The sequence below is a fragment of the Acomys minous genome (genome assembly GCF_964271855.1).
Source record: "Acomys minous genome assembly, chromosome: 11".
NCBI classification, from domain to species: domain Eukaryota; kingdom Metazoa; phylum Chordata; class Mammalia; order Rodentia; family Muridae; genus Acomys; species Acomys minous.
The window spans coordinates 63,868,722-63,895,410 of NC_140492.1; the positions used below are offsets into that span (position 1 = coordinate 63,868,722).

General features: G+C 41.4%; 1 protein-coding gene across 3 annotated transcripts in view; it reads right to left on the reverse strand.

The window, feature by feature from the left end:
• The window catches only part of CCDC50 (coiled-coil domain containing 50), a 60,452-nt gene extending 37,858 nt beyond the window's left edge, over positions 1 to 22,594 (reverse strand). The window contains exons 1-3 of one of the 3 annotated variants that reach the window (XM_084801900.1): positions 22,308 to 22,594; positions 1,636 to 1,698; positions 551 to 677 (exon numbers count right to left, since the gene is read on the reverse strand). In XM_084801900.1, the coding sequence (XP_084658026.1) occupies positions 551 to 677; positions 1,636 to 1,698; positions 22,308 to 22,356 (239 nt within the window). In that variant the 5' untranslated portion in view covers positions 22,357 to 22,594. The remainder of the gene's footprint in view (positions 1 to 550; positions 678 to 1,635; positions 1,699 to 22,307) is intronic. The other 2 variants (XM_084801901.1, XM_084801902.1) reach the window with 2 other exon arrangements.
• Between the last annotated feature and the right edge of the window lie 4,095 nt (positions 22,595 to 26,689).

Here is a 26,689-nt window from a genome sequence, read left to right on the forward strand (position 1 = left end):
GGCAGCTAGCGAAGGCTACCATTCCTAGCTTCCTAGAAGCCCGGGCCTCGGCTTCCAAGGAAGAAATTCCACATTTCTCACATTTGGCACTTACATCCCATCACTCTACAGCTCAGTGTTGTCTAGAACATTGTGCTTCTTGAAAAGCAGGGAAATCAAAGAGCGGCAGAGCAGCAAACATAGCTAAGAAAAACTAAAGAACTCATTTAGCACATAAAGAATTGGTGTCTATTATTTCAATGCTTTCTCCAAACAAACTTACAGTCAGAAGACAAGAGACTATTTTCTTCAAGACATGGGTACAAAGACTAAATTGAAAGAGACAAACCAATCAGTTCAAAGTCATAGAGCTAACAGAGTGCCTACCATGACTAACATTTCCCAATGCATATTTTAACAATGAAGACATTTTTCAAAGAAAATCCTTGAACAACCACCATACAGTTTGTAATCCCAGACAGAAAAGAAACTGAGACAGGAGGGCCCCTCCCTGCCCTCACCGCTGGCCCCACAGGCATGCCCCATGTCAGTGCCATTCCCCAGATCTCACAGGTCTTTGTGGCGCCTCTGGAGCTGAGCTTGGGCTTTGAGGTCTTCCTCTTGGAGCTGCTTAGCCACCTGGAGATCATGCTGGACCAGACGGCTCCGCTGAATGTTTGATGCCAAGTGATGCTCAACTGGATAGAATAGTTAAAAGAGGAGTTACAGTGGGCTGACTGGCTAATACAGAGCTCATAGTTAATTTAAGAAGAGCCCTTGCCACTAAAATGCTCTATACATTTATTACTCCATTCTATGCTCTTAACAGTAGATGAAAGCACTACAGCAACCTCGAATAAAAAGAATACCAAAAAGAGTAAGTCATTTGCTTGGGGTCTCCTGATATAAAAACAGCAGTGCCAAGGATGTTTATACAGACACTCTAAGCTGGCCACTGTTCTTTCTAACTTAGACTGACATTCCAAGAACTCAGAAAGCATGTATTCCTAAATTGTTATCTAACTGGCTTTTACTTTGCACTAAAACACTAAGTAAGTACTCAGAAAAATCCACAACGGGGGTTGATATTATACCTTAGTTGGCAAAGTGCATGCCTATCATGCAGGCAGCCTGGGACCATCCTCAGCACAGCATCACCGAGTGTGATGTTGCACGCCTGTGATGCCAGCACTTAGAACAGAGAGGTGGGAGGATAAGACTTCTAAAATCATCCTAGGCTATTCAGGGGGTTTCAGAGACGCCTGGGCTACATGAGACCCTATCTTAAACAACAAGCAAATCCACAATGTGACTTAACGTAGAAACTAATACTGCCTATGAAAAATGTTCCTATCTGTATTCCATGGGGAAGCCTCTGACAAACTACAGACAGACTTAGAACCACTGCCTCCCTCCTAAGGAAGGGAGAAGGAAAGTCTGTCCTTTTGTCCCAGACAGTGAGCCCTCTTCTTATCCCTCACTTTCACTTCAAAACAAGCAGAATTCACCACTCAGCCTTGTCATTTGTCTAGACCTACCCTTCAGGGTAGAGTAAGGTATACTTAGTGACTTTCTCCTTACCTCACAGGAAGAAACCAGGCTCAAGCTGCCACTGAAGAGAAAGCTGCAGGCTCATGAATCAGAACTGTTACTTACTTTCTTGTTCCTGCAGGCTGTGAGCCAGGGTGTGGTCCTCCAGGACAGCAAAATCTCTACACACTGTAGATGAGGAACAGCAGAATGGAGAACTAATTAGCATGAGTGCACTTTAACATAAAAATAAAAATTTTGTGTACATCAGAACAATTTCAACTGTTTTTGTTTATTAGTTTAAATACTTTGCAATGCATACACGTCTAATAAAGTATGAATTTATCATTCATAAAATCCCTTAATGTTGGGGCTGGAGAACTAAGAACAATCCCTGGCCTTGCAAAGGGTCTTGGTTTGGATCCCAGCAACCCGTGTGACAGCTTCCAACAGTGGATTCATCATACTCTTCCGGCCTCAACAGGCACCAGGCACCCATGTATTGCACGTAGTGCAGAAAACACTCATATACATAAACAAAAATAAATAAAATATTAAATAAAAACTCATGGTGCCTCGAATGCCAGGCAAGTATGTCAGAAAGCAATGATTAGCTCTCCTTCCTCCCTTGCCTGAGGTAAAAATATTAAGCACAGCCTTAGAGCCCACAGCTCTACAAATTCCCATCCATCTCCCTAAGGTGCCATTAAAACAACCAGAGTCTACAATGCTTTGCACATTGCTAAGGCAAAGCTGGCTGCTTGCAGAGTTTGAAGAGTTACCCCACCTTACTAGACCTCAACCTAGGTAGTTCAGGGATCCTCTATTCCTCTGTGGGGCAGAGGAACCTTAGTTCCTGTGGTAGGAGCAGAACTCTACTCTGGGAATAGTCACCTTCCTTAATAACTGCACACATAACTTAGAACAGAGTCTCTGGTTCTCTGTACAGCTGTAGCCACCCCAGTAGTATGTAGTCCAAAGGCAACGGGAATCCCTGAGAGCAGGCGTCCACCTCTAGTTTAGAAGCTGTGGATCACGTCGATAGATGTAGGGCAGTCGGAGATATCAAGATAATTTTGAAATGGTTTTACGTCCAAAAAGTATGTCAAACTGAATATATTCTGTTTATTCCACTGTCAAATTTAAACCAGCAATTCCAAAGGAAATCTCTGCTCTCCTCATCAAGTCTAGTACTGGAAAATTCTAACACGCTGAGGCCTCTTTAGCTCAAAGAATGAAAGTGCTTTCAAAGCATGCTACTTAATGTCTTCATTTAACACACGAGAAACCCAAATGGCATATGGCGTGGCCACATTGTGACGATATGTGGTCACTGATGGCAAAGACTGGGATGAACGTCAATGTTAGTCACTAGGAACTCATTCCTTCCTGGACAATGACAGCCCTTAAGGCCAATAAACTGTAGAAGAAAAGACTGTAAAAAAAAACAAAAAAACAAAAAACAACTTTTATATTAACCAACCTGGAGTTTCTAAAACCTTTCAACTAGTTAAAATAGAATTTTAAATGGCTGACCAATGTGTGCTTTCAACTTACAACAAGTGTTCACAATATACTGCCAATAACGAATGAACCCGGATGCACTGCCTTATTAACTGAAGCACCTTTACTGTGGTATCAGTGGGAACATTTACCCTCACATAATAGGTCAACTTTTTACATTGCTCTTATGAGTAATATATCTGAAGAGAGCATTTGGAAAAGCAAAGAATAGGTACAGGAAGAATGGCTAGCTACTGAGGAAAGACTGAAAGTTCAGGCCATCATGGGCTACACAGTGAGACTCATATAAAAACAGTAATAATGACTGATGGAAAGCAAGAGTCTGTAGTACGTAGTACACAGGACTATGCTTTAGAAAAACTATTTTTCAGTAATACAGATACAAATATAAATAAAATATGTGCATCTAAATTTTATATACCAGCTTCTTGATTTCTATATTTCTTAAACTTTTTGTAATATATTTCTTATACTTTCCATTCATATTCTATGAATATAATTTTTGTTTTTTTGAGACAGGGTTTCTCTGTGTAGCCTTGGCTATCCTGGATTCACTTTGTAGGCCAGGTTGGCCTCGAACTCACAGAGATCTGCCTGCCTCTGTCTCCCGAGTGCTGGGATTACAGATGTGCACCACCATGTCCAGTTCGTAAATATAATTTTTAAGTCTACTTATTTCATCAACAGTATATACACAAATAAAGATATGCTTAGACATATAATAGTTCTAAGGATTACCACTCACCTGAACACTGTTTCTTTTAAATGATTTTTAAAATATCAACATGGCTGGATTGAAGTATATTCCATTATTGAGAACTGGCATCAATCTTTGAACTAAAGAGGATTAATTGGCATCTATAAAGTCTGATTAGGGCCTTGTATGGGAAAGATGATCTAGGAAATGTGCTGTGCACACACAAACAGGTGTGCTGTCAAACAAGGGGACTGATGTACAACTCCAAACTTCACTGTGTTTCCTAAAAACTTTCAGACACATAACCTCATTTTGACAGCAATTTTATTATCTGATGTACAACTCTTGTGCAACCACCACCCTTTTATTCAAGGCCTCCCTCTGAGGTCACTGCAACACTACTCCAGTGTGAACTGAAACAGTTCCAGATCCAGGCAGCTTGGTAAATCAGTAACCGCCAGGTCATGTTCAAGAAATGTATGAGACCTTTAACCCTTCTCTGCCTATTCCACGTGAAGTAAGCAATATTAACAGTCTGATCGCTTTAAGGCACATCCAAGATAAAGTCCTGGAAACTGAACTACAGCTTCCAGCTCTCACACTTTTCTTCACTGCATGTCCAAGTTCACTCACCAGGCATTTCCAGTGAGTTGCAAAATCTTAAGGGCAAGGACCACCTCCACACTTTTCTACATAATGTAGGCACACAGAAAGACTGAAGGATGCTCATCAAATGGGAAAGGTTGACAGTTCTGGGAAAGACAGCTGGCTGGAAGGCACTCCATGTGATCCAGATAATAAGAATCAGCATTCCAAAGATGGAAGAGGAAGAGCTTCCAACACTCAAGCAGGCAGTGAGTGCTACAACAGCTGAAATGCATGGGAATAACAAAGGCAACACAGCAAAAGGAAGCCAAGCCAAACAGCTCTGCACCAGAGTTCCCCAGCACAGCAAGGAAATAAGAGCCCCATCCAAACCATAAGCCAGGAAGACCTGGTGGAGAGACCAGACTCAGAAGCATGAAATGGTAGAATTGTATGTACTGTCCTTTTCATGAAAATACTATTACAGCAAATGAAACAGTCACTGATTCCTCGGAGAGAGGGGCTGCGCATTGTGCTAGCTCTCATTCACTCCATGAGGACATTCCAAACACAGTCTGTATTGAGAATGTGTGGCAGGTAGCCTCAACAAGGACTTCCCGAAATTTGTGGATAAATGGATTGAGCTAGAAATGATCATAATGAGTGAGTTAACCCAGAAGCAGAAAGACTCAAATGGTATATACTCACTTATATCTGCATATTAGCCCAAGGGGCATGTCCCACGAAAGCCTTCACTTACCAGGAAACTGAGACAGAGGAGAGGACATTCTAGTGGGATTCTAGATGAGAGAATCATGGGAGAAAGACAAAGTAGAAGGACCCAGAGGGTCCTAGAAGCCTACAAGTAGAACATTATGATAGGCAGATTTGGGCACAGGGGTCCCGCTCAAACTAAGGCACCAGCCAAGGACAATACAGGCGGTAAACCTTAAACCCCTACCCAGATCTAGCCAATGGACGGAACACTCTCCACAGTAGAGTGGAGAGTGGGATATTACTTTCTCACATACTCTGGTGCCTCACCTTTGACCATGTCCCCTGGAGGGGGAGACCTGATGGCACTCAGAGGAAGGACAGCAGGTTACCAAGAGGAGACTTGATACCCTATGAACATATAGAGGGGGAGGTAATCCCCCTCAGGAACAGTCATAGGGGAGGGGAGTAAGGGGAAAATGGGAGGGAGGGAAGAATGGGAGGATACAAGGGAGGGGATAACCATTGAGATGTAACAAGAATAAATTAATAAAAAAAAATTAAAAAAAAAAAGACTAGTGTGCTATTTTACCTACTCACTTAATTTATGAAGAATCTGAAACAAAAAGAAGAGTTTGTGCAAGATCGCCCAGATCTTGCAATATAATACAAATGCAATACAAATAAAATCTACATAATAGTAAAAATAAAACTTACATAAGTTTGTCTGATTTTTCTGAAGCAACAAAGGTAAAATATTAACAGCAGTTTCATTCTTATCAGAAAAGAAAATTAAACACTTGGAAAACTGTTTATTAGCATAAAATTTACAAGTAAATTCATGTTAGAATATAAAAAGCACAAATTTATAGGAAGGAAGCATAATATGCATGAGTTTAAGCATGTGCACAGATGCACATTCGTGCACACACACATCATACCTGCCACATACACACATACACACCTCACAAACATACAACACTACACCACACACTCACACACACCTGAAACATGCATGCACACAGGAATGCACACACTACACCTGAATCCCCCATCACACACATACACATTCACATGCACACACATACATACACATACACAGAAAAACACACACACTATACCACCCCCAACACCCCCACACACACAGATATACACACACAACACAAGGCTAAGCACAGAGGAGACGTTTTAAGAAGTGAAACAATCTACCTCATCCCAACATTTTTATTCTTATGAAATTTATCAAAGTAAATTTCTGAGTCATTGGTTTTTTTTTTTTAATTCCCCAAATTCAAAGCTAAGTGTAAAACCAGTAACTTAAACCACGTAGTTGGCAAGTAGGACTGTAGCTAACCACAGACACAGCAGATTACAGGCCCCAGTTCTGAAAATGCTGAGATGATACAAGCTGTCAAATCAGAAGTACCACTTTAATATCGCAAGCCATCTACTTCATTATCAAGACCACAGGGTAACTGGATAAGATACGCAAAGAGAAAACACTGAGTCAGGAATTTCCATCTGACAGGGAAAATGACTGGGCTCAGAGCAACAAAAACTCTGGAAAAGCAGTAGGGGTGGTGGCGGCAGGACTGTCACTCATACTGGCAACACTTTTTCAAAGAGATGACTTTCCATAAGTAAGTCATGTTGGCCTTCTGAGTTTAGAAAACACAACTCCACGAACTTCCTTAGTTGTAGAAATGAGCTTTCTAGATTGGAATGACTTTGAAGCTTAAGTCTTTTGGCAGTAGTAACTAACCAGAAACTACCCTGAGCAAGTCTTTTGGCAGTAGTAACAAACCAGAAACTACCCTGAGCAAGTTACACTTCAGAGCCTGTCTATTCTCTGAGAAAGCAGACGCACATGCTCATAGAAATACAGAGACTCCAGTAAAAACAGCATCTGCTTTCTCCTCAAGGAACACTCACAGTTTGAGATGAGTTCAATCAGAGGATCATGAAACTGATGGCTGAGTACTGCCCTCCTGCATCCTACCCAGTAGTCACAAGGGCTCCATCAACACTGCAAGTTATGTATATTCTCCATGGCCCAACACTGGGAAGACATGTTAAGGAAGAGCTTGTTTGAAGACCAGAAGCTGGAGGCTCTATTGAAGTATTATTTACCTATAACCTATGGACACACTGTACTAGTCCCATGAACCTATTTCAGCCCAAGTTAATATGATCAGGGTTTTAAAACTGAGGTCTGAGTCCTATGAACAAGTTTCCAGTGCTGAACAGTCATACGGGACTGGTGGCTACTATTTTGTAGGGTGCAGCATAATTTCACTATCAAAGACGCTTTATTGGGTAACAGTGTTCTAGATAATTAGGTCTCAAAAGATGGGACAGTGCTGATTTTGATAAACGGATCACTCAGGAATTCAGGAATAAATTATGCTCCACAACATTAAATGCCTAAAATCAATACTACATGTGAATACACAGGTGTATGCAAGAATGCAGGAGGTGTGTGTACATGTGTGTGTCTCCAGGTACATGTGGAAGCGCCTCTTTTAATCAACAGTTATAAATCACTTTACAATTGCAAATCACAGATGTTGAGCACATTATTGCGCCTGTGTTAGCCACCAATTAGCTTCACATGCTTGTGTCCTAAGAGCTCTTGTCCCTGAGCTCTACAGCTGATGGTAGTTTTGGTAACTTCAGAAGGACAAACAGGAAAAAGCCACTTGAGGGAAGCACTGTGCAGACACTAGCACACAGCTAAAGTAAACAGGGTCCAAACAGGAAAAGGAGCCCTCATTCCCCATGGTTCATGGGGTGCACTCAGTAAGGCTCTATCAGTCTTCAAGCAAGACATGCCCAAGGACCTTGCAATCAGATCAGCAAATAGTGTATTCATGAATTTCAACATGATCTGAAAATTGAACTGAGCACAACTGAAAAGGCATTCTCCTAAATGTTACTGTTGTCCCCTACAGATAATTAAATTTCATGTGGTTGACCTACTTTATAACAATCCAGGAATATTTGAACTTAAAATAACTAAATTTTTCTAGCATAAGAATTACTAAATAGAAGCACCTCTCCTTTAAAGTGTTCGGCTTATTTTCAAATGAACAAAATGTCCTAATTATCTTTATAAAAAGATGGAGCTCTTTCATACATTTCTGTAGTATACTATATGACACTGGTTCTGTGAGATACTCAATGAATACACACTGCACAGAGAAGCAGAAAGGGGTAGCCATGAATATTCTGATAACAGGTAAGTGTAAGCATCCGTTTACTCATCTGTACTATGAGAAAGTAACCATTGGGAAGTACTTAAGCAGTACAAATCATAATTTTAAAGCTGTTCACCTTATTCTGATAGATGGTCACATGGTCTAGAAAACAAGACCATTGTTAGCCACAAGGCATCCTCAAAAGAGTATAGGATATTATATAAGCAGCAACATACAAACGTTTTTCAAAGCAGTTTTCCTCTAAAATTATCCAAATAATATGAGTCTATTTATTCTACTTTGAATTCATGTAGCCCAAAAGAAACTCCACCCATCTGTTTCACTCTCTGAGTAGCACTTTCCCCTGGCACTTTTATGGCCACATATGGTTTGGCAGCTAGTGCTCTGTTTGCCTAGAAAGAAAAGCCACTCGTCTCCTTAAGCCTCAATAGAATAAACCTAGCGGTGCTCATTAAAACCCAAAAGATCATATCCAGCCCAGCTAACAGGGGTGGGGATGGGGGATGGGGCCCTATGGGTTTGGGGCTCTGTATAACAAGAGAATTCCATTAAGAACTGGTTCCTGTAGATTTGTTTACCCTGACTCAGAGTACACTTTCACTTCTCTTCTGGAAGTACATACTTGGTTGTCATGTTTTCCCCTATTATCATTAATAAATTTATTTTATTAAAAATAGATAACCAACACTAACAACTTCCAACTCGATTGCAGATATAGATCATAAGAAAATTAGACAAAGGGAAATATTTCTGAAAATGTTTCCCCCAAATTGTAAAAGTCATAATTTCCTTCTGACAGCTCTATCAGAATCTACACAAGTTTCCAGCAGCCTCACAATATGTAAAATAAAAATTACATAAGGAACAAATGAGCACATCTTGAGAGTCCCACATTTAGTCTGACATATCATCATATCTCAGAAACGGGTCAGGGGCATGGACAGGAAATGTAGGGAGATGATTCTCCAAGATCACGGGCACCTTCCTAGAACCCACTTGGTCTCATAAGTTAGGGTCCACACAGAGCAGACAGACCTACTTTCCTAGTGTCAGACGAGAAGACTAAAATCAGATTGCCATACTCTAGAAATAAAGTCTACCTACAGATTCTGCAGTAATTACAAAAAAGAAACCAATCTTTACTTCCCAGTGCAACCACAAGACTACAATACAAAAAATTGGGAATGCACAAGGCTCTTTATGCGATAATGTATTGAGTGAGGTATTGTTTTCTTATTTTTGTTCTTGTTTTGTTTTACTTTTTGAGGAAGAAAAGCTTCTTGGCTTTATTGGTATTCAAATAATGTATAATAAATATTTAAATTTTTATTTATTTGTATATATGTGGATGTATTGCCTGAATGTAATCTGTATACACCACATGTGTGCTGTGTCTATATAGGCAATTAAGGGCTTTGGATCTCCTGGGACTGAAATTAGAGACAGTTGTGAGCTCCCATATGGGTGCAAAGAGTACCTAGTGTTCTTAACTGCTAAGCCATCTCTCCAACCCCACATGTGGACTCTTTATAGCTCTGTATACTCAACAAAGGCTGGAAACAAATATAACTATGAGAGGAGAGAAGCAAAAAAATCACATAGATGTGTTTATTACCAGTTAAACATTATGTTTTGTATCCATGTATCAAAATACCAGGAGTTAAACGTGTACAAGTATTTATCTTTATATCCACAAAATATATTTTATTTTGAAAAATGGGGGCAAGTGTTTCATTAAAATAAAATAAATTATGCCATAGGAAAGGCAAGGAAATATGTGCCATTTAACAAGATTTAATTCAGTAAAGCCTATTATTAGTATTGGCATAATCAAATTTAATAACTTCTAATTAGCTATTTTCTATTAAGTGTCTCTTCTAGACAGTCTTACTAACTCACTGTGACTTAGATCTAAGCCTCCACCCTGAGTTGCAGTCACGATGGGCCTTTAATAATCTGCATAAATGCTCTTAACTGCTGAGCTCTCTCCAGCTCCACACATGAGTGTTAGCTAGTTCTTTATTTTCAATAAAAGCTGGACACTCACTTATTACTTTGAGGAGAGAGAAGCAGAAATCAGAGACAATGAAGAGCTAACTGCATTTCTATATCTCTTTGTAACTAACATCCAACAGAAAGACAATAATATATTTCCAAAAGAGAGTAAGTGTGAGTTCAGGGGACACCAGAATGTCCAGAATGTTTGATTAGTTTCACCATTCCAAATTTTCAGCTGACTACCTAAGATTAACAGGGCAATGCCACATTCTCTGTGAAGACTACATACTTGTAGAAGGAGAGTCATCAAAGCAGCACAACTGATGTGCATTGGAATGGTATGCTGAGAAGTGCACATGCAAAATCCAAGCAACACATTAAAAAGTACAAGACAACTTTGAATGACTAAAACTAGGCAATTTTCTTAATTTGTGTACTTTGAGTCATTTACTGCAGAAACTCTAACAAATCTATATACCTTTTTGGTATCTTTACTGTAGGGAAAATGCCATTACTTAACAAACATGCAGAAATACAATGGCCTTACTTATACTGTAGGTACATCTGCTCCAAGAAAACATTCAAAGTTCTAGTCTAAGCTCTGTGAGCTGATCAACAGTGAATTCTGACAGGTTCTTCTGACTTAAGAGCCTCATATTCTGCTCTGTAGAGGGAAGTCTATATAATCCCCATGAACTCATTCAAGAGACAGAGTTGCATGAAACAGAGTTTATGCGATATGGTTACATAAATCTGTCCCACTGCAGCCTAATGAAGGTTACTCCTATATGGCTAACCAGATGTGCTAACAACTTGTCTCACAGCAAACAACTGCTTTCCTCACTGCTGCAAGGAAGCTATTTTTAGTAAGCGAAACAACAAATATTTGCTTTTATTCATCAATGATCCCTAAATTAACCTTTTGTTCAACCTAGTGCCCTACAAAAGAGTAAGCTTTTTCTCTTACAGCCTGCAGTCCTCACAAAGCCCTTATTATCAGGGTAAAGGGAAACCATGGTCTTTCCTGGGCCAGATGCTCAGAGTTACATTATGGGTGTCTTGGTTAGGGTTTCTATTGCCGTGATAAACACCATAACCAGAAAGCAAGTGAGGAGGAAGGAGTTTATCTTTTCTAACCTCCCTGGTCACATTCCATCACTGAGGGAAGTCAGGGCAGGAACCAGAGGCAGGAACATGTGGGCAGAACCACTGCCTAGAGGAGTGCTACTGACTGACTAGCTACTAAGGGCGTGTTCAGCATGCCATCTCATACACCCAGAATCCCTGGCCCTGGGATGGTACCACCCGCAATGGGTTGGCCCTTCCTCCCACATCAGTCACTAATTAGGATTACACACAGTATCAAGCTGCCTTCTACATACTTACCTTTATATCCATAGGCTAGTACAGTTCTCAGCCCTGATTAAAGAAGCTACTTTTTGTAGTGGGTGGCAGATAATAAAAAGACTCAAAACTGGTCAAAATACAAAGAATAAATAATCTTTGGAGTGCTCAGCAATAAATGTGACATCTATGTCACAACAACGTTCCCAAGGCTAGGGAACAGTGCTCAAGATGAAAACAAGAGAAGACGCAGATGGTGAGGAGGACTGCTGGAAATCGGTGTCGTCTGGACAGGTACTGCACAGATGACCTCACAGCATCTTTGGTTGCCTGTGTAAGATCTGCACAGGATCAAGCCAGTCACTATTCCAGCATTGATGGGGAAGGAGCTCGTGATGCCCTGTTCCAGCTCAGGAGTATTGCTGTGTAGGCCGCCGAGGGATGAAGAGTCTGTTTTCTTCAATGGTATCCCTCACATTGGCTGCTCATACTCCACTGGATATCCATCCATCCCTGCGTGTACATGTGTGCAGTGCTAACTGGACTGTTATTAAAATGGGAACTAGAGAGAGGGCTATCAGTTAAGAGATTTTGCAGAGCACCCAAGTTCAAGTCCTAGCACCACATCAGGAGGCTCATAGTCACCTGTAATCCAGCTCCAGAAAACCTGAGGCCTCTAACTTCCATGGATCCTGCACTCATGTGCACATAACCACACACAGGCACATACATATGTGCAGAATCAAAAACAATAAATAAAAATTAATTCTTTTAAAAGAAACAGGCTTAGAAAGAAGAAGAAAGAAGGAAAATGAGGAGGAAGGTATGAAGTCGGGAGGGCTGTAATGAGGAAGAGGGCCTGAGGAGAGCTGCAGGGAGAGAGGGAATGTGATCAAAATATACTGTGTTCATATGAGAAATTCTCAAAGATATATTTGTAGCATTTCTGTTTTAAAGGACTGTTAATTTTTCCTTTGCTACTTACACTAAATGAGATCGTTCTCAAGTAAGTACAAATTCAATATAACTAAAGCGAACAACTCCCAGCTACTCTGGATCGTTCTTTTTCTCCCTCTTTTCATCATAGACCAGTACAAATTTACAACCTGCACATAATTTTTGTTTCCTATTCAAAACTTTCAGGACTATTTGCAATTTTCTCCCTTTACTTCTAAAGACACTTAATTGATCTGTTTAGCTTAAATGTTGGGTTTTTTTTTAATATCCTTAATCTAAAAATAAAACTAAAGGAGAAAATAGTTCATATAAGAATTCCAAGTTCAATGCAGCACAATCCAAAAAGCTATTTCTGAGACTGCATATCAATTACTGGATAATACACACATTTTACCAGGAACTCACAAACCTAAAATTAATGTTTAAGCAGATGAGAATATTTTTTTGGATGAACCCAAATAACAAACTCCTTTAGCTATTTGAAATATGAGACTATTCCTTAGGAAAAGACCATGATTTAATCCTCAGTACCACCACTCTGCTAGTGAATTTATGAAAAGGCTCCTAGTTCTTATCCTAGTTAACAACAGTTCATCCTACCAGGGAAACACAGAGTTCTGCAGTACTAACTGCTGTACAAAACCATAAAAACTAGTGAGAACAGGCAGCCCGCAGACCAGCAGAGCAGCAGAGAATGAGGCAGGCTGCTCAAGGAGTAAGTATGTCAAAGGGCGCTCGTGAGACACATGGGAAAGAGGCACCTCAGAACTACAGAGAACCACTTTTGAGCTAGGCTAAGTATGCCAGGGGTTATGACTGGAGAAAGACCACATCTGCACAGTGAGGACAAAGGCCAGGCAGAGGGCTACCATTAGGTCTCACTGAAACAATGCCAGCGTCATTACACAGCAAGCTGGACAGCAGTATCACCTACGGGATGTCAGCTGTACGCACACATGTGTAGTTCTAGCGTAATGCTCACAGAAAGCTCAGGTATCTGGCCCAGTGAACACTCCTGATGAAAAGATAAGAACATGAGAAGCAAAGGATAGGACTAGCTGCCCTGAGTTGCTAGGGCAGTGGCTCGCAGCATTCCTAATGCTGTGACACTGGAATACAGCTCCCCGACCATACAATTATTTTGTTGCTACTGCACAACTGCAATTTTCCTACTGCTATGAATCATAATGTGAATACCTGTGTCTTCTCCTGCTCTCAGGTGACCCCTGTGAAGGGGCCATTCAATCCCCAAACGAGCTGTGACCCACAGTTGAGAACCACAATGCTAGAGTAATAGGTAAAGAAGAGAGAAAACTAGGTCCTACAGACTTACGCACAACGTAGTTTCATTTACAAAGAACAAAGAAGCTTCTCAACTGCATTGAAATTTTACCCCATGAACACATGTCAAATTGAATGTATGTTAAGCTGAAACACATATTGCAAAGTAATTCTTGGGGAGGTTCAGTTATTGGGAAGGTGTACAGTAGAAATGCATACAGCAAAGGAGTAGATCTTAAGAAATGCGCACATTTCTTAGCACCCCTGTCTTGAAAAATCGGTTCAACATCTGTTCCATACATTTTTAAGGGATCCACAGGGAAACCCACGGAGAGCAAGCAGAAGGCTAAGACAAGGAGAATCTTCATGAAATTACTACTGAACTCATGAAGCCTCAATTATCCCTACTGCATTTATAGTGTACACCTTATGATTCACTTACTAATTGTGAATTTAAACAAGTGAAGACTCTCACCACAGCCTTGGGAGGCAGAGAGACTTCAGGTTTTACCAGCCAATGAAGCTGTACATTTACACAGGCAGAGAGTTTCTAAAAAGGATTCCACGGAGTTATCCTATCTTTGGTCTTTCAGCAATCCCCCTTGCTGTTAATAACTTTCAAATACCAATTCTATGGAGCTTTAATGGAGAAACAAAGGTGGGGGGCACCTTCTTGACCACGTGAGGGAAAAGGAGGTCATCACAAGCGGTCTGGAGAGTGTGGGAACGGGCAGCATGAGCAGGCCCAGCCTCAAGGGCAAAGGATGGAGGATAGAATATCCCAGCAGCCTGGGACCAAACAGCAGCCACAAGTCTTTAAGTCACTAATTAAAAGTAGTATCTTTGGTGTAGGAAGGTACTCTACAGAAGCATAAAGACCAACCCAGGCACAAAACCTTTGACCTATAATCTGTTCTACCTGCAAATTAGGCTAAGGCAATGTTGGCACCCAACTTGTGGGAGTATCCAACCAATGCCTGATTTGACTTAAGGCCTATTCCATGAGAAGGAACTCATATCTGGCACTGCTAGAGTTAACAAGAGCCCCAAAACCTACAGTTAAACCAACACTACTGGTCTAAAACAGCAAAAACAAACAAACAAACAAACAAACAAACAAAAAACCTATTAATAAAATTACTTCTATTAATAGTCTGCTATATTCATAGATTAGTACCTTAGATGAAAGCTTCCTCTGGCAGCAGATATAAACAGATGCAGAGACCCACAGCCACACATTATGCAGAGAGAGACCTTGGCACACATAACTTTAACTGGGATGCGCCATCAAATCCCTCCCCTCAGAGCTCACAGAGTACCTTTGGAAGAGAAGGCAGAAAGACTGTAAGAGCCAGAAAGAAATGGAGGATACCAGGAGAGCAAGGCCCTCCAAATCAACTAGCAAGGCACATATGAACCCAGACACTGAAGCAGCAAGCAAAAGGCTACACCATGGGTCTGGACCAGGACATCTGTTCAAACAGTAGAGCTTCTAGCTCATTTTCATTAGACTCCAGATTTTGAGGAGGAGAGGATGCCTGATTTCTTGCTCCTGCTCTTGGGACTCTTTTCCTCTTGTTGGGTTGCCATGTCCATCTTCAATATAATGGTCTTGGTTTTATCTAATTACATTTTATTTTCTTATATTTGGTTGTTTAGAAGTCTGGATCTGGACTGGATCTGAGGGGAGGAGAGGCAGGGCAGAACTGGGAGGAGTAGAGTGAAGGGAAACTACAATCAGGATAAAAAGAAAAAAAAATGAGTTGCATATCCAGTAGAACCCAGCTTAGAATGATGAAGCCAGACACAGACATCTGGGAGAACAACAGAAGCAGACTTCAACTTAGACTCCAGCGATCATTTACTGAACAAGGCAGGTTTTGTAGGCAGAGACAGATTGTGACCTACAAATAAAGGCTTTTTAAAAGAGCTGCTAGCCCAGATGTGGGAACAAACCAGCACTGCAGATGGGAATAAAGAGGACGTTACTTAAGTACTTACTACATCTTTCTCTGGTTTCCAATGTCCTCAAAATCAGAGAGTGTGATTCTTAAAGTAATCTGTGAGCTCCTCTCCAGTCAGGAAACAAACTAATTATGCTGTTGGTAGGTACAGAGACAGAAAAGAAGGAAGCACAGATATATGTCATTGACACTTTTACTACAGTAAATTGAAGGTGTGTGTGTGTGTGTGCATGTGTGTGTGCATGTGTATACATATATATGTATAGACATATATATGTATTAATCTAAAAAAGCTGGAGGAAATTAACCCCATCTTGAAGACTCATTACAAAATATAAAGCAAAAATGTCCAGTGGTGACCCTGGTTATCTGTCATTAAGGCACTTCCTCAGGATTGCAAATGGCCGTGAGATACAAGGCTTTCAAAGTTTGGTGGAACTGTCTAGGTGCACCTCAGGCATAGTCGCTGAAGAGCTACTTCTTTATGCAAATGCACATTGACTTTTTAAAGATAGTCAATTATTTAAACAATAAGCATAAAGAAGGAAGGAAGGAAGGAAAGCAGAGAAGAGAAGAGAAGAGAAGAGAAGAGAAGAGAAGAGAAGAGAAGAAGCAAAGTTATTTTAAAAGTTGGGTCTCTTGGGATTAGGACTTCAGTTCAGTGGTAGAATGGTTGCCTGGCATGTGTTAAGCCTGGGTTTGATGTCAAAGTAAAGTTATAATAGTATTCATACTGCTGACTGAAATACAAAAAAGTTATCTCAGGCAGATTTGATTGAACTAAGTTTAAAAGATTTGTTTGTTGTTCATAAAGCAGCAGACAGCAGCACTGCACTGTGGCAGCCTCCACCTCTGCCACAACTGTTCCCACAATACATTCCTTCTTGACACTGTAGTTTCACAGCTTTTGTAAATCACATATTTTGAACCATTAAAACCTCAAGAAGTTTCCTTAGCTCACCTGCCAAAATAACATACATATGGTCTCTGCAAAAACCTTAAAAACTCAAGCGTCCTTGAATGGAGGCTGCCACAACAGTCCCATCTGCATTTTCCAAATGCTCAATGCATACATGGTCTTGTGTACCATGTGTCTTGAAGAGAAATTGCTGGAAAAAAAAGGTGAATACAGGTATCTAATAAAGCTACACCAAATGCTGTGATATGAAACTAAGATTTAAAACTGGCATCATTTGTAACTTATGTCTCAAAAAATGTACATTGAGAATTGTTCAAGTTCAATAAGAAGTCTAATTATGAAAGCAGGCAAAGTTTTTAAGCAGACTCTACAACTGTTTGCAACTATATACTAAGAAGACTATTTTACTGTACAGAAATCATAACTCAGTGAACTCTACTGAAAAGGGAATGAAAAGGAAAAGAAGAGGCAGTAATATGTAACAAGGACGAGGTAAACTGTCAAATTTTCATGATACTACCATTACCAACTACCTTGTGCACACACCCACGTGTGTGTGTCTGTGTGTTCGCGCACGTATGTATGTGTGCATGTGTGGTTTAAGTGACATGGGATCTGTTTTGAAAAATAGTATCTGAGCATTCCTTATTTCAAACACCTAAATAATCTCTGGGGTCCTCCTGAAGAGAAAACCAATTATCCTTTGTAGGACTGATCTAAGATCTAGCTGTCCAAATTGCCTATTTATGAAGCAAGGACATCTTGAAGTGTGTCACCAGTCTAAATTCTTCTCCAGTGACACTAACAGTGATTACCTCTCAAAGGACTTTTGGTCACAGAAGTAAAATTCATTTATCTAGAAAATGCTTAGAGGAAGTAAGCAAAGACCAGGAACAATGGTTTCCCTTGAGTTTACTTCTCTAAACAGTTTATATCCTTAAATATTAACACTTTCATGAAGGCTGAGTACACAAGAAAAGACAAGGGTGGGTTTTTTTTTCAAACAGAAAAACACCAAGGCAGGAGGGTGACTTTTAATAATTTACACAATTTATTTGCTCAAACAGGAGAGCTAAAAAGAAAAATAGTTAAAAAAATAAAGCCTATAAAGTATCACAGCATTATCCGCAAAATAACTCTTCAGAAATATCCCTGAAGGAGTCTGGTCACTTCTAATTCATTACACTGTTTTAAACATATAGCACTACATGAAGCACTTCATAAGTTATATTCATAACCTATATCCACACAACAATTCAAATGAAAGAAAGCAATGGGAAGAAAGGGTGAGCAGAGGTCAGCAAAGAAGGGAAGGGACTGAGCTGGCAGCAAATCCCACTAATAACGTCACGTGTTCAGGATGACCACTCATTCCCCACTTCTGGTGCCCAGATTTTCATAATTTAATGAATTGTCTTGCCAGGATATGTGGGTTTTAGTGCTTTCCACTCTATCCTTTTAAAAGTGACAATGAGTTTTATGTTTTCTAAATAAAAATTGTACTCTCTGTACCTGCACAATTGTTGGTTGGTTGGGTGGTTGGTTGGTTGGTTTCTTTGTGTGTGTGTTTTTGTTTGTGTTGTCTTTTATTTTATATAAACAACATATCCATTTGAGTAAAAAAAAATGCACTTACTCATTCAAGAAACTATTACATGCCTGCATACTGCAATGAAGTGACAAGCTTTTACCTCCTTAGGCAGGAAGTATTTTTAGACCACATATAAATGTAAACATGCATGAGTTTGTTTCTAAGGAAGGGTCTCACTATGTAGCTCAAGTGTATAACCCCCCTGCTTGTTGAGGTTGCAGGCACGGCACGGGCAGCTAAATCTGGGGGGTGGGGTGGGGGTTTCTTTACAACATTGTGCATTGTAAAATGCAGACAAGATCACAGCCATGTAGCCCAGGGCACTTTTATTATGGAACAACCCTATTACCTTATATGGCAAGGAGCAAATTATTTTTTTAAATCTGTATATGGAGGGTAGAGAAAGCTCAGGGCTTAAGAGCATGGAGTGCGCATCCAGAGTCCCTCTATTCAATTCCTAGAACCCATATGGAAGCATATAATCATATGTAATGGCAGTTCCAGGGGTTCCAACACCCTGTCATCTGCTCTCCAGGCACCAAGCACCCACACAGTGCAGACATGCATGCAGACTAATCACCCAAACACAAAAAATTTTAAAAATACACATATATTTTTTTAAAAATCTGTCCATAAAGCTCCCAAATTGTGCCACACTGTTTTATACTTAAAATAATGCCTTTAGCATAATTTTATTCTAGTATCATTTTCAAAGACATAATGTAAAGCAAGGATTTTCTCAGGTATGTTTTACATGTGAACTCTACTTACAAGATACATATTTACAGAAATGTGTATATATGTATGCATATATGTATAAGTGTTTGTGTGTTTATAAACTCAATAGTGGCATTATTGGTTAATGATACACGTAATTAAAAGGAACTATGTCTGAGAAGGAGTCTGAAACAGTTATGTTGTAAACAGAATTTGTAAAGCAGACAGGGAACATCTAAAATATGTATAGTCATGGAGTTATTCACTCATTCACACATGTAAATGCTTCTTAAATAACTGCTGGCTCCATTAAAGCCATGAATCTAGATGAGGAGACTAAAGCAAGATAAATAAAATAGTTCAAAGAAACCTAAGCATGGTCTCATTAAGAACAGCACAATCTGCTGTGGAACTAGGAAGGAAAGGCAAACTTATCCTGGAGCCTGACAAATGCTGATTCCACATCAGCTGCACAGAGGACAGGCCTAACTGCTGAACTAACTCCCCATGCCAGGAGCTATCTTATCTTCTTCCTGAAGTTCTGGGGTTACACCAATAATTTAATACATAAAGGGTCGATTTGTAAACAGGGTCTGTACTCTAAAAAAGAAGCCACTCCCAGGTGCACTGATTTTAGACACTAAGCTACACACATGCACACAGTGGTGGGGGGGGGGGGTTAGCACGGACTTAGCTGATGAGGAGCCTTGCCATGAGAACAATACGAACACAAAACAGAACAAAACAAGATTTGGAGAACTACTGAATGGAAAGAAAGAGAGAAGACTGACAGTGAAGATGCCTACTCCATTACAAAAGTATCCTGATGTCCCAAAGATATTTAGATTAGGCAATATGGGTATACTGACATTTAACTGACTAAACTCTTTTCACTTGTATAAACTCAGATTTCTTTGTCTCCTAGTTTGTTATTTTTGAAAGTACACACACTTCTTAATTGTGTGTTTTATAAAGAGTCTTTACTATGAAGCTCTAACTGACATACAAATCAAAGAGGAAAGCATTACATGTTAATCTAGGAAAGGAGATTTTTGAAATGGTCCTGACGTCTGTTTTTGATGCATCAAAGATCAAAGTGACCTACCCTCTCTTAAAGAAAGAGCAGTGGGAAGGGACGAACGCCTACAATCTTCTTGGTCTCTGAGAACCCATCCATAATGTCAAATGTAACTGTACATAAACCTACCAAGGCTTAAACAAAAAAGTAAAGTGGAAAACACAAGTGGTGATGGCTTTTTAAAAAAGAGTTTGTTAAAATATGGTAGCCAAAATATTAAGCAAGATGCTACTAAGTTGCTTGCACTAGTCAGAGGGTTTCAGGACTGCTCGGTGTCAGGGCATGCTCTGCTCTTTCATGGGCATCTTCCAGTTCTCTTTAATTAGGGGGGATGATATCGTTAGGTGGTAACTGGGCCATAATTAAGAATTATATGAAAGACAGATGCAGGTCGTTAGACTTGAATACTTCCCAGATGAAAATCTCAGCACTGTGGAGGTGCTCCTAGTAAACCCATCATGTTTTTTGATGATCCTAGAGCCAGGAGCTTGTAAGGGCAATAATCCCAACAGCCTCTGCCCTTCTTCAAAGCGAACAGGTTATCAAACCCTAATCTAGCAAAGACACACAGAAGAGCCACACTAAACCTCTATGTCTCGTCATCATAGTCTCCAGAATGAAACCCAATTTGGATGTATTAAAAAAGTCTCAGTGGGTGGGAGTGGAAAAAAAAAAAACCCGGCAGGTTTAGATGGAAAGTGTAGAACTCCTCGAAAAGTAAGATCCTGGTGCGAAATTAGGCCTGTCTTGGTACCTCATGGTTTCAAAGCAGACACAAACAAGTTCTTTCCAGATCACTGACACAAGATGGAGGGGCTGGGGGGGAAGGCAGAGCACTGGGCACTGAAGCTTTGCCAGCGAGGTTTTGTTTGAACTCCATTCTCTGCAACGTCCACAGCAATGAGAGTCCTGGCAAGGGATCCATGTTTGCTTCAACAGAAAGCCAGCGCACTTGCACACAAAACCCATATCTAAAAGCCAGACACAAGCTCTAGGCCAGGTGGTCTCATGGTGAAGAACCACTCTCACCTTCCCCCATGGCTCACCTCCTTATTAATGAGGCTCAGTGAACTAAAAAGTGTAACAGCCACAGTCAAGCTGGGTACAGAAACGATGGAAACACACTAACAACCAAAAGGCACTAATTAGCAATGAAGGAGTAGATCCAAACCTACTACAATTTGAATATAAAAACCTCTGACTCTAGCCACTGTGCTCCGTGGAAACTCTAAGGCAGAGGCTGCCCAGCAGACACTGTCTTGGGATTTCTAGATTGGCCAGAACAAGAGCATGAGTCACATTTAAGTTAGCAATGAGACTTGAAGTCCCAAGAAAACAAAATTCCTTATTTTCCGCTTTCACGCCCCACGGACAAGGGTTGGCCACAGACCCCAGGTGAAGCGATTGAGACCCACAACAAAGGCCACTGCAGAACTTGTGGCTTTACCATAGGACAGTTCAACGTTCTAGACTTTGCAATAATTAAGTCTGGAACTTCAGTGCTTCCTGAGACAGGAAAGCCAAAGAGTGACGCTATGATGAGCCAGCAACTGAAATAATAATAATAATAATAATAATAATAATAATAATAATAATAATAATAATAATAATAATAAGTAAAAGCTAGGCCCCAGGGGTACGTGGTAAAGGCTATTTGAAGTAAGCTAGGCCCGGACAGTACTAGTCATCCTCATTTTCCTGTACTTGAACGTTGGGAGCTATGAAATAAACAGGGTCACCGCTCCAGTCTGGTCTTTTATTTAAAAAAGGGGGGGGAGGGATGGGGCGTGCTTATAGGGGCTTGGGGTCCATCCATTTAAAGCAATGCCAAGCCTACATTTTTAAACCTTTTGGAAACTGAGAAAAGAGCCGGCCAGACACTAGGCTAGGAGAAGGGAGAAGGAGAGAGAGGAGGGAGAGAAGGAAGGAAGGAGGGAGCTGGGGAGAGAGAAAAAGGAGGGAGAAGACAGGGGCAGAAAGAGCAGAGGAAGGAGAGAGGGGGTCAGGTTTCAAAACAAAGGCTCCAATCCGAACGCCTCCCCCTGGCCCCGGGCAGCCTGGCTGGGCTGTGATTTCTATATTCAGAGTCCTCCGGGCAGGGCAGGGCAGGGCAGGCCGCGCGACCACGGCCGAGGGCCTCCCGCAGCCCGGGGCAGGCCGGGCAGGCTCGCCCCGCGCCCCGCGCCCCAGAACCCGCGAGGCCTGGCCTACCTTCCTTCACGCCCGGCAGCTTGGACTGATCCACACTCACGTCGGCCATGGTGGCTGCTCGGCCTCGGGCGCAAGGAGACCTCGGCGCACGCCCACCCCGTGGGCCGGCCGCAGCCACCCCGCGCGCCCCGGCCCGGTCGACGCCGAATTCCCCCGGGCCGGAAATGCACCGGAGTCCCGTACGGAGGGAGAGAGGAGACAGAAAGGCGGCGGCGGCGGCGGTGGCGGCGGCGGTGGGGGGCGGGAGCTGCTGGGCTGCACAACACAGCTAGGCGCGCGAGCCAGACGGCCTCCGCCTCCTTCTCGCTTTTGTGCCTGCCGCGCCCAGCTCCGGGGGAGGCAGCTGTGTCCTGAAGGCCGGGCCCCAAGACTGCACCTGCCAGATATATATGAATATATATGCTTTATATTCAAACCTTTTTTTAAAAAGGAACCAGAATACAAGAGACTTTGGATTAAATTCTGGGCCTCTCTGGAAAAAGAATGTTCACAACTAGCTAGGAGAAATGTGTCAGTCAATCAACAAAAAACTATAAATGTCTGCCGAATCTGATGTTCAGTATCGGGGTGGGGAAGTTGGGACACAGACTTGTACCAGACCTCACACTGTTCCGACATGCCACAAGTCGGTCTTTATTTCTGACATTTGTGTTTTCCCTGAGATAGACGATCTTTCCAGCCTCATCTCATGGATATAACGTTCACTCTCCTTTAGGAATTGTGTCTTCCTCCTAAGGGAAACACTCCTGACCTAAACTAGTGTCATCACTGACGTTATCTTTCAGTCCATTAGTCCACAAACCGTGCATATTTATCAAAGAATGGGTGTGAGATCAGAACAGGTGGAGCAAAGCACTTCCCTGCTCTTGCTACAATAAAGGGCAGAGTAGCCAATTAGCATTCTGTTTCCTGAGTGGGAGGTCACTCTCACTAGCAGACAATGAAACTAAACTGAAAATTAGCAACGATAAGAGAAAGTGAAGAGGCACTCTCGGATGGAAACACAGTAGCAAAACACAGTTCCTCCGTCTGTCCCCAGGATTGCTGACCTCTCTGAACCTCACTCCAACACCTTGCCAAAGTTCACTGTGACTGTGTCGCTTCAGTCACTGGCCTAAGCTGGCTTTCTATCTCAGCTCAGAATGCTAGTGTGACAGGTCAGGAGGAAGTGGTATGGTTTTAACCTGACAGTGAAATTGGTTAGCAAAACTTGAGGTGAAAATTAGAGGAAAAATTAGCTGCTGTCCACAGGCCAAACCCAGCCCACTGATTTCGAGTGATTATTTTATATTTGTTTAAAGATACTTTAAATAAATACCAAAAAAAAAAAATCTGACTTTTTTTTTAACCCTTTAAGTCCATAGTCTGAAGTATTATCAAAGCCTTTATAAGAAAAGTTTGCACATGCCTATACTAGAGCATTCCATAAACTAAGTATGTTTGGGGTGTGTTTAATTGTCCTGCAGTTATAGAGAACATGTTTAATGACAGTATTTTTTTCTTCTCTTTCCTTATCCCTAAATTGTTTCCACTTCTCTACCCAGTTGTACCCTGGGAGACTGATGTCCTTAGATGCATCATTTGGGGGCTCCTGATTTGTGCTCCCTGTTGAGTTTTTACCAGGGGGAAGTAATAAAAATCAGAAGGAAGAGGGAAGTGGCCGTCTATCACATTCGTCTTCCCACACGCTAACCCTAACAATGACAAGCCAGAGGACAACCTGGAAGGCTCTAGTCTTCCCTCCCAGAGGTTCCCAGGGACCAGAGGCAAATGTCTTCACCTTTGAGCCATCTCACAGGCCCACAGACATTTACTTAAAATTCACCAGTCAGGACCAGAAAGTCGTTTTAGGGTTTTTTGTTTGTTTGTTTGTTTGTTTGTTTTTGTTTTTTGTTTTTTGTTTTTTTAAAGTACCTGTTGCTCTAGTAGGGAGTCTGGGTTAAATTCCCAGCGCCCACATGGTGCCGCAAAGTTGTCTCTAACTCCAGTTTCAGGAGACCTGATGCCTCCTTCTGGCTTCAGTGAGCATTAAGCATTTATGTGGTACATGTGCACACAATGAAAACAAATCTTTTAAACAATCGCTAGCTAACGCTCCACTTTGTGCCTGGCTCTTGAAAATCACCAGTGTTTTTAAATGGTATTTTGGAGATTTTTGTTGTGCTTGTTCAACCTTTTTGACTTTAAAAACAAAGGTATTTGTGCGTTCGTTTATTCCGATGTAGGCAGGCTCTACTGTAAGCAATTACAGATAAATTAGGACCTTATAGTTTTGAAGTATGACCTCTGTAAGTAAATTTAACTTGTTCTGAATTATTGAAAGTTCTCTTTTTGTTTGTTTGTTTGTGTTTGGTTGGTTGGTTGCCTGGTGTGGTTTGGTTTGGCTTTAGTTTTTTGAGACAGGATTTTTCTGTGTAGCCCTGGCTGGAACTCCTGCTGTAGACCAGATTGGCTGCAAACTCAAAGATCAGCCTGCCTCTGCCTCCAGAGTTACCAACACCTGGCTTAAAATTCTTGGCTATTGTCATCATTTGTCATGTGAAGTGTAGGGAGGTCAAGGCATTCATAATGCCTTTCCATTCCTGTACCTATGAGTATAAGATGAGGCCAATAGAAGCCAATAATGCTATGGCCTCTGGTCTCTTAGTTTGGCTTGAAGATGTATGTAGTTCGTGGAGTATTTACTCTTATTAAGTGTGATTTAGGGAGGATAAATGGTAGCATTTATCTTCCAGTCCTTTGGCTGGGCAGCAGGGATAGGCCTGGACCCCACAAAGAACCTATTAGGTCCTCAGTGTTAAGTCATGAGTAAGAAAAAAAAAAACTGAGCTGCTGTTGTTTTTAATAGTACATTAGTAAAGTGAAGGTCATGGCTGCCCCCATATGAGGTTCAGATGTGCTATAAGAGGGGAGAGTCAGGATGCACTTGAAGACGGGTAAGCAGATTTTGAGTAAGTCAAATTAATAATGAAAGATTTGATATTGAAAGGACTTATAACCATCTAACACAGACTCTGTTTAGTATGAGAAAGAGTAAGCCCAGTTTGCCATTGAAAGACAGAGAGAGACCAAAGCTGTGGAGCAAACTTAGGAATCTCATTAGGCTGGTAATGGAGGGTGCACCATGGATGCCTCAATCTAAACAATGACTCCAGCAGCCAATAGAAAAACAGCAGGCCTGGCACAGAGAAATGGTTTTACCCATTAGGGAAAGGGGCAGAAAGTCGCAAGTGGGCCTGTTACGCAATGGAGGAATAAAAAGGAGGATTGTTTTTTGGTTTTGCGGGGGAAGGGTGTTTTTTCTTTTGTTTTTAGAAGTCCCCATGGAGCAGCACAGACCCAAGAGAAAAGATAGGTCAGGACTTATCCAGTTAGTGTGTGCCAGTTGCCTGGTGAGATAGGAGATGAGGCAGGATGGGAGGGTGTCTTCTGTGGCCTGAGATTCATAATGGATTTGAGGATGGCCTTGTAGATGGAGCCTGAGGGTGAGGGTGACAGATTTAATCAGCACAGAGCCTGGCGACCTTCTGTTTTATGGCTTCAAGCTGGCATGGGTCTCTAACGGTCACATTTCCTTCCAATGCCGCTCAGGGCTCCGGTGGACCGGCTTCCAACTGTGGCTAGTTGCCTCCGTCGTGCCAATATCCCTGTAAATAGTCTCTTAGTTGTGACCTCGTCAGTTAAATCGTGTTCATTGTACCGTGTTTCCTGCCTAGAAGCTGACTAATTCGCTGAGATATTCAAACGGCCGCGGGGTTTGCTTCCTTTAAAAACACCCACGTTTCTGGCCAGAAGAGCAATAGAAACAAACAAAACAAAAAAGTTGAAGTTGTGTCTGTTCTTTAAAGAATCACCTGCCTTTAAGAGAGAAAGTAAAAAAAAGGAACTAGATTCCCCATCCAGTTTCTAGGGTAGAAGATTTGAAAACCCCATGCATGTCTGGGCTTGCCTTCAGTGACTCACGCCCACGCTGTAGCTGCCCTAAATCTGAACAATTCAAGCTCAGGGTTAGACGACCTTTAGCAAAGGACCGAAAGCAACATGGGGGCTGGCCCATTTTTTAAAAAAGACTTGAGTAAGGAGTGATTGTGTGGATAATCCCTATAACCACGTATTTTCAAATTCTAAAATGTCAGCTCTGCAGTTTAAATAATAGTCCTATGAGAAGGCCTAAGTTGGGGCAGATCCTAAAAAATTCCTCCAGGGCCCAGTCATGACTTAAATGCCAGGCTAAAACATAAAAACTTTTATTTATGAAGTCATATGAGTACCATTAATTACTTTTTTTTGAAAGATAGGATAGATTTTTAGCTAGAAGGTTAACAGATGTGGTGGCATATGTCTGCAATATTAGATACAGGAGGTTGATGCAGCAGGTTGTG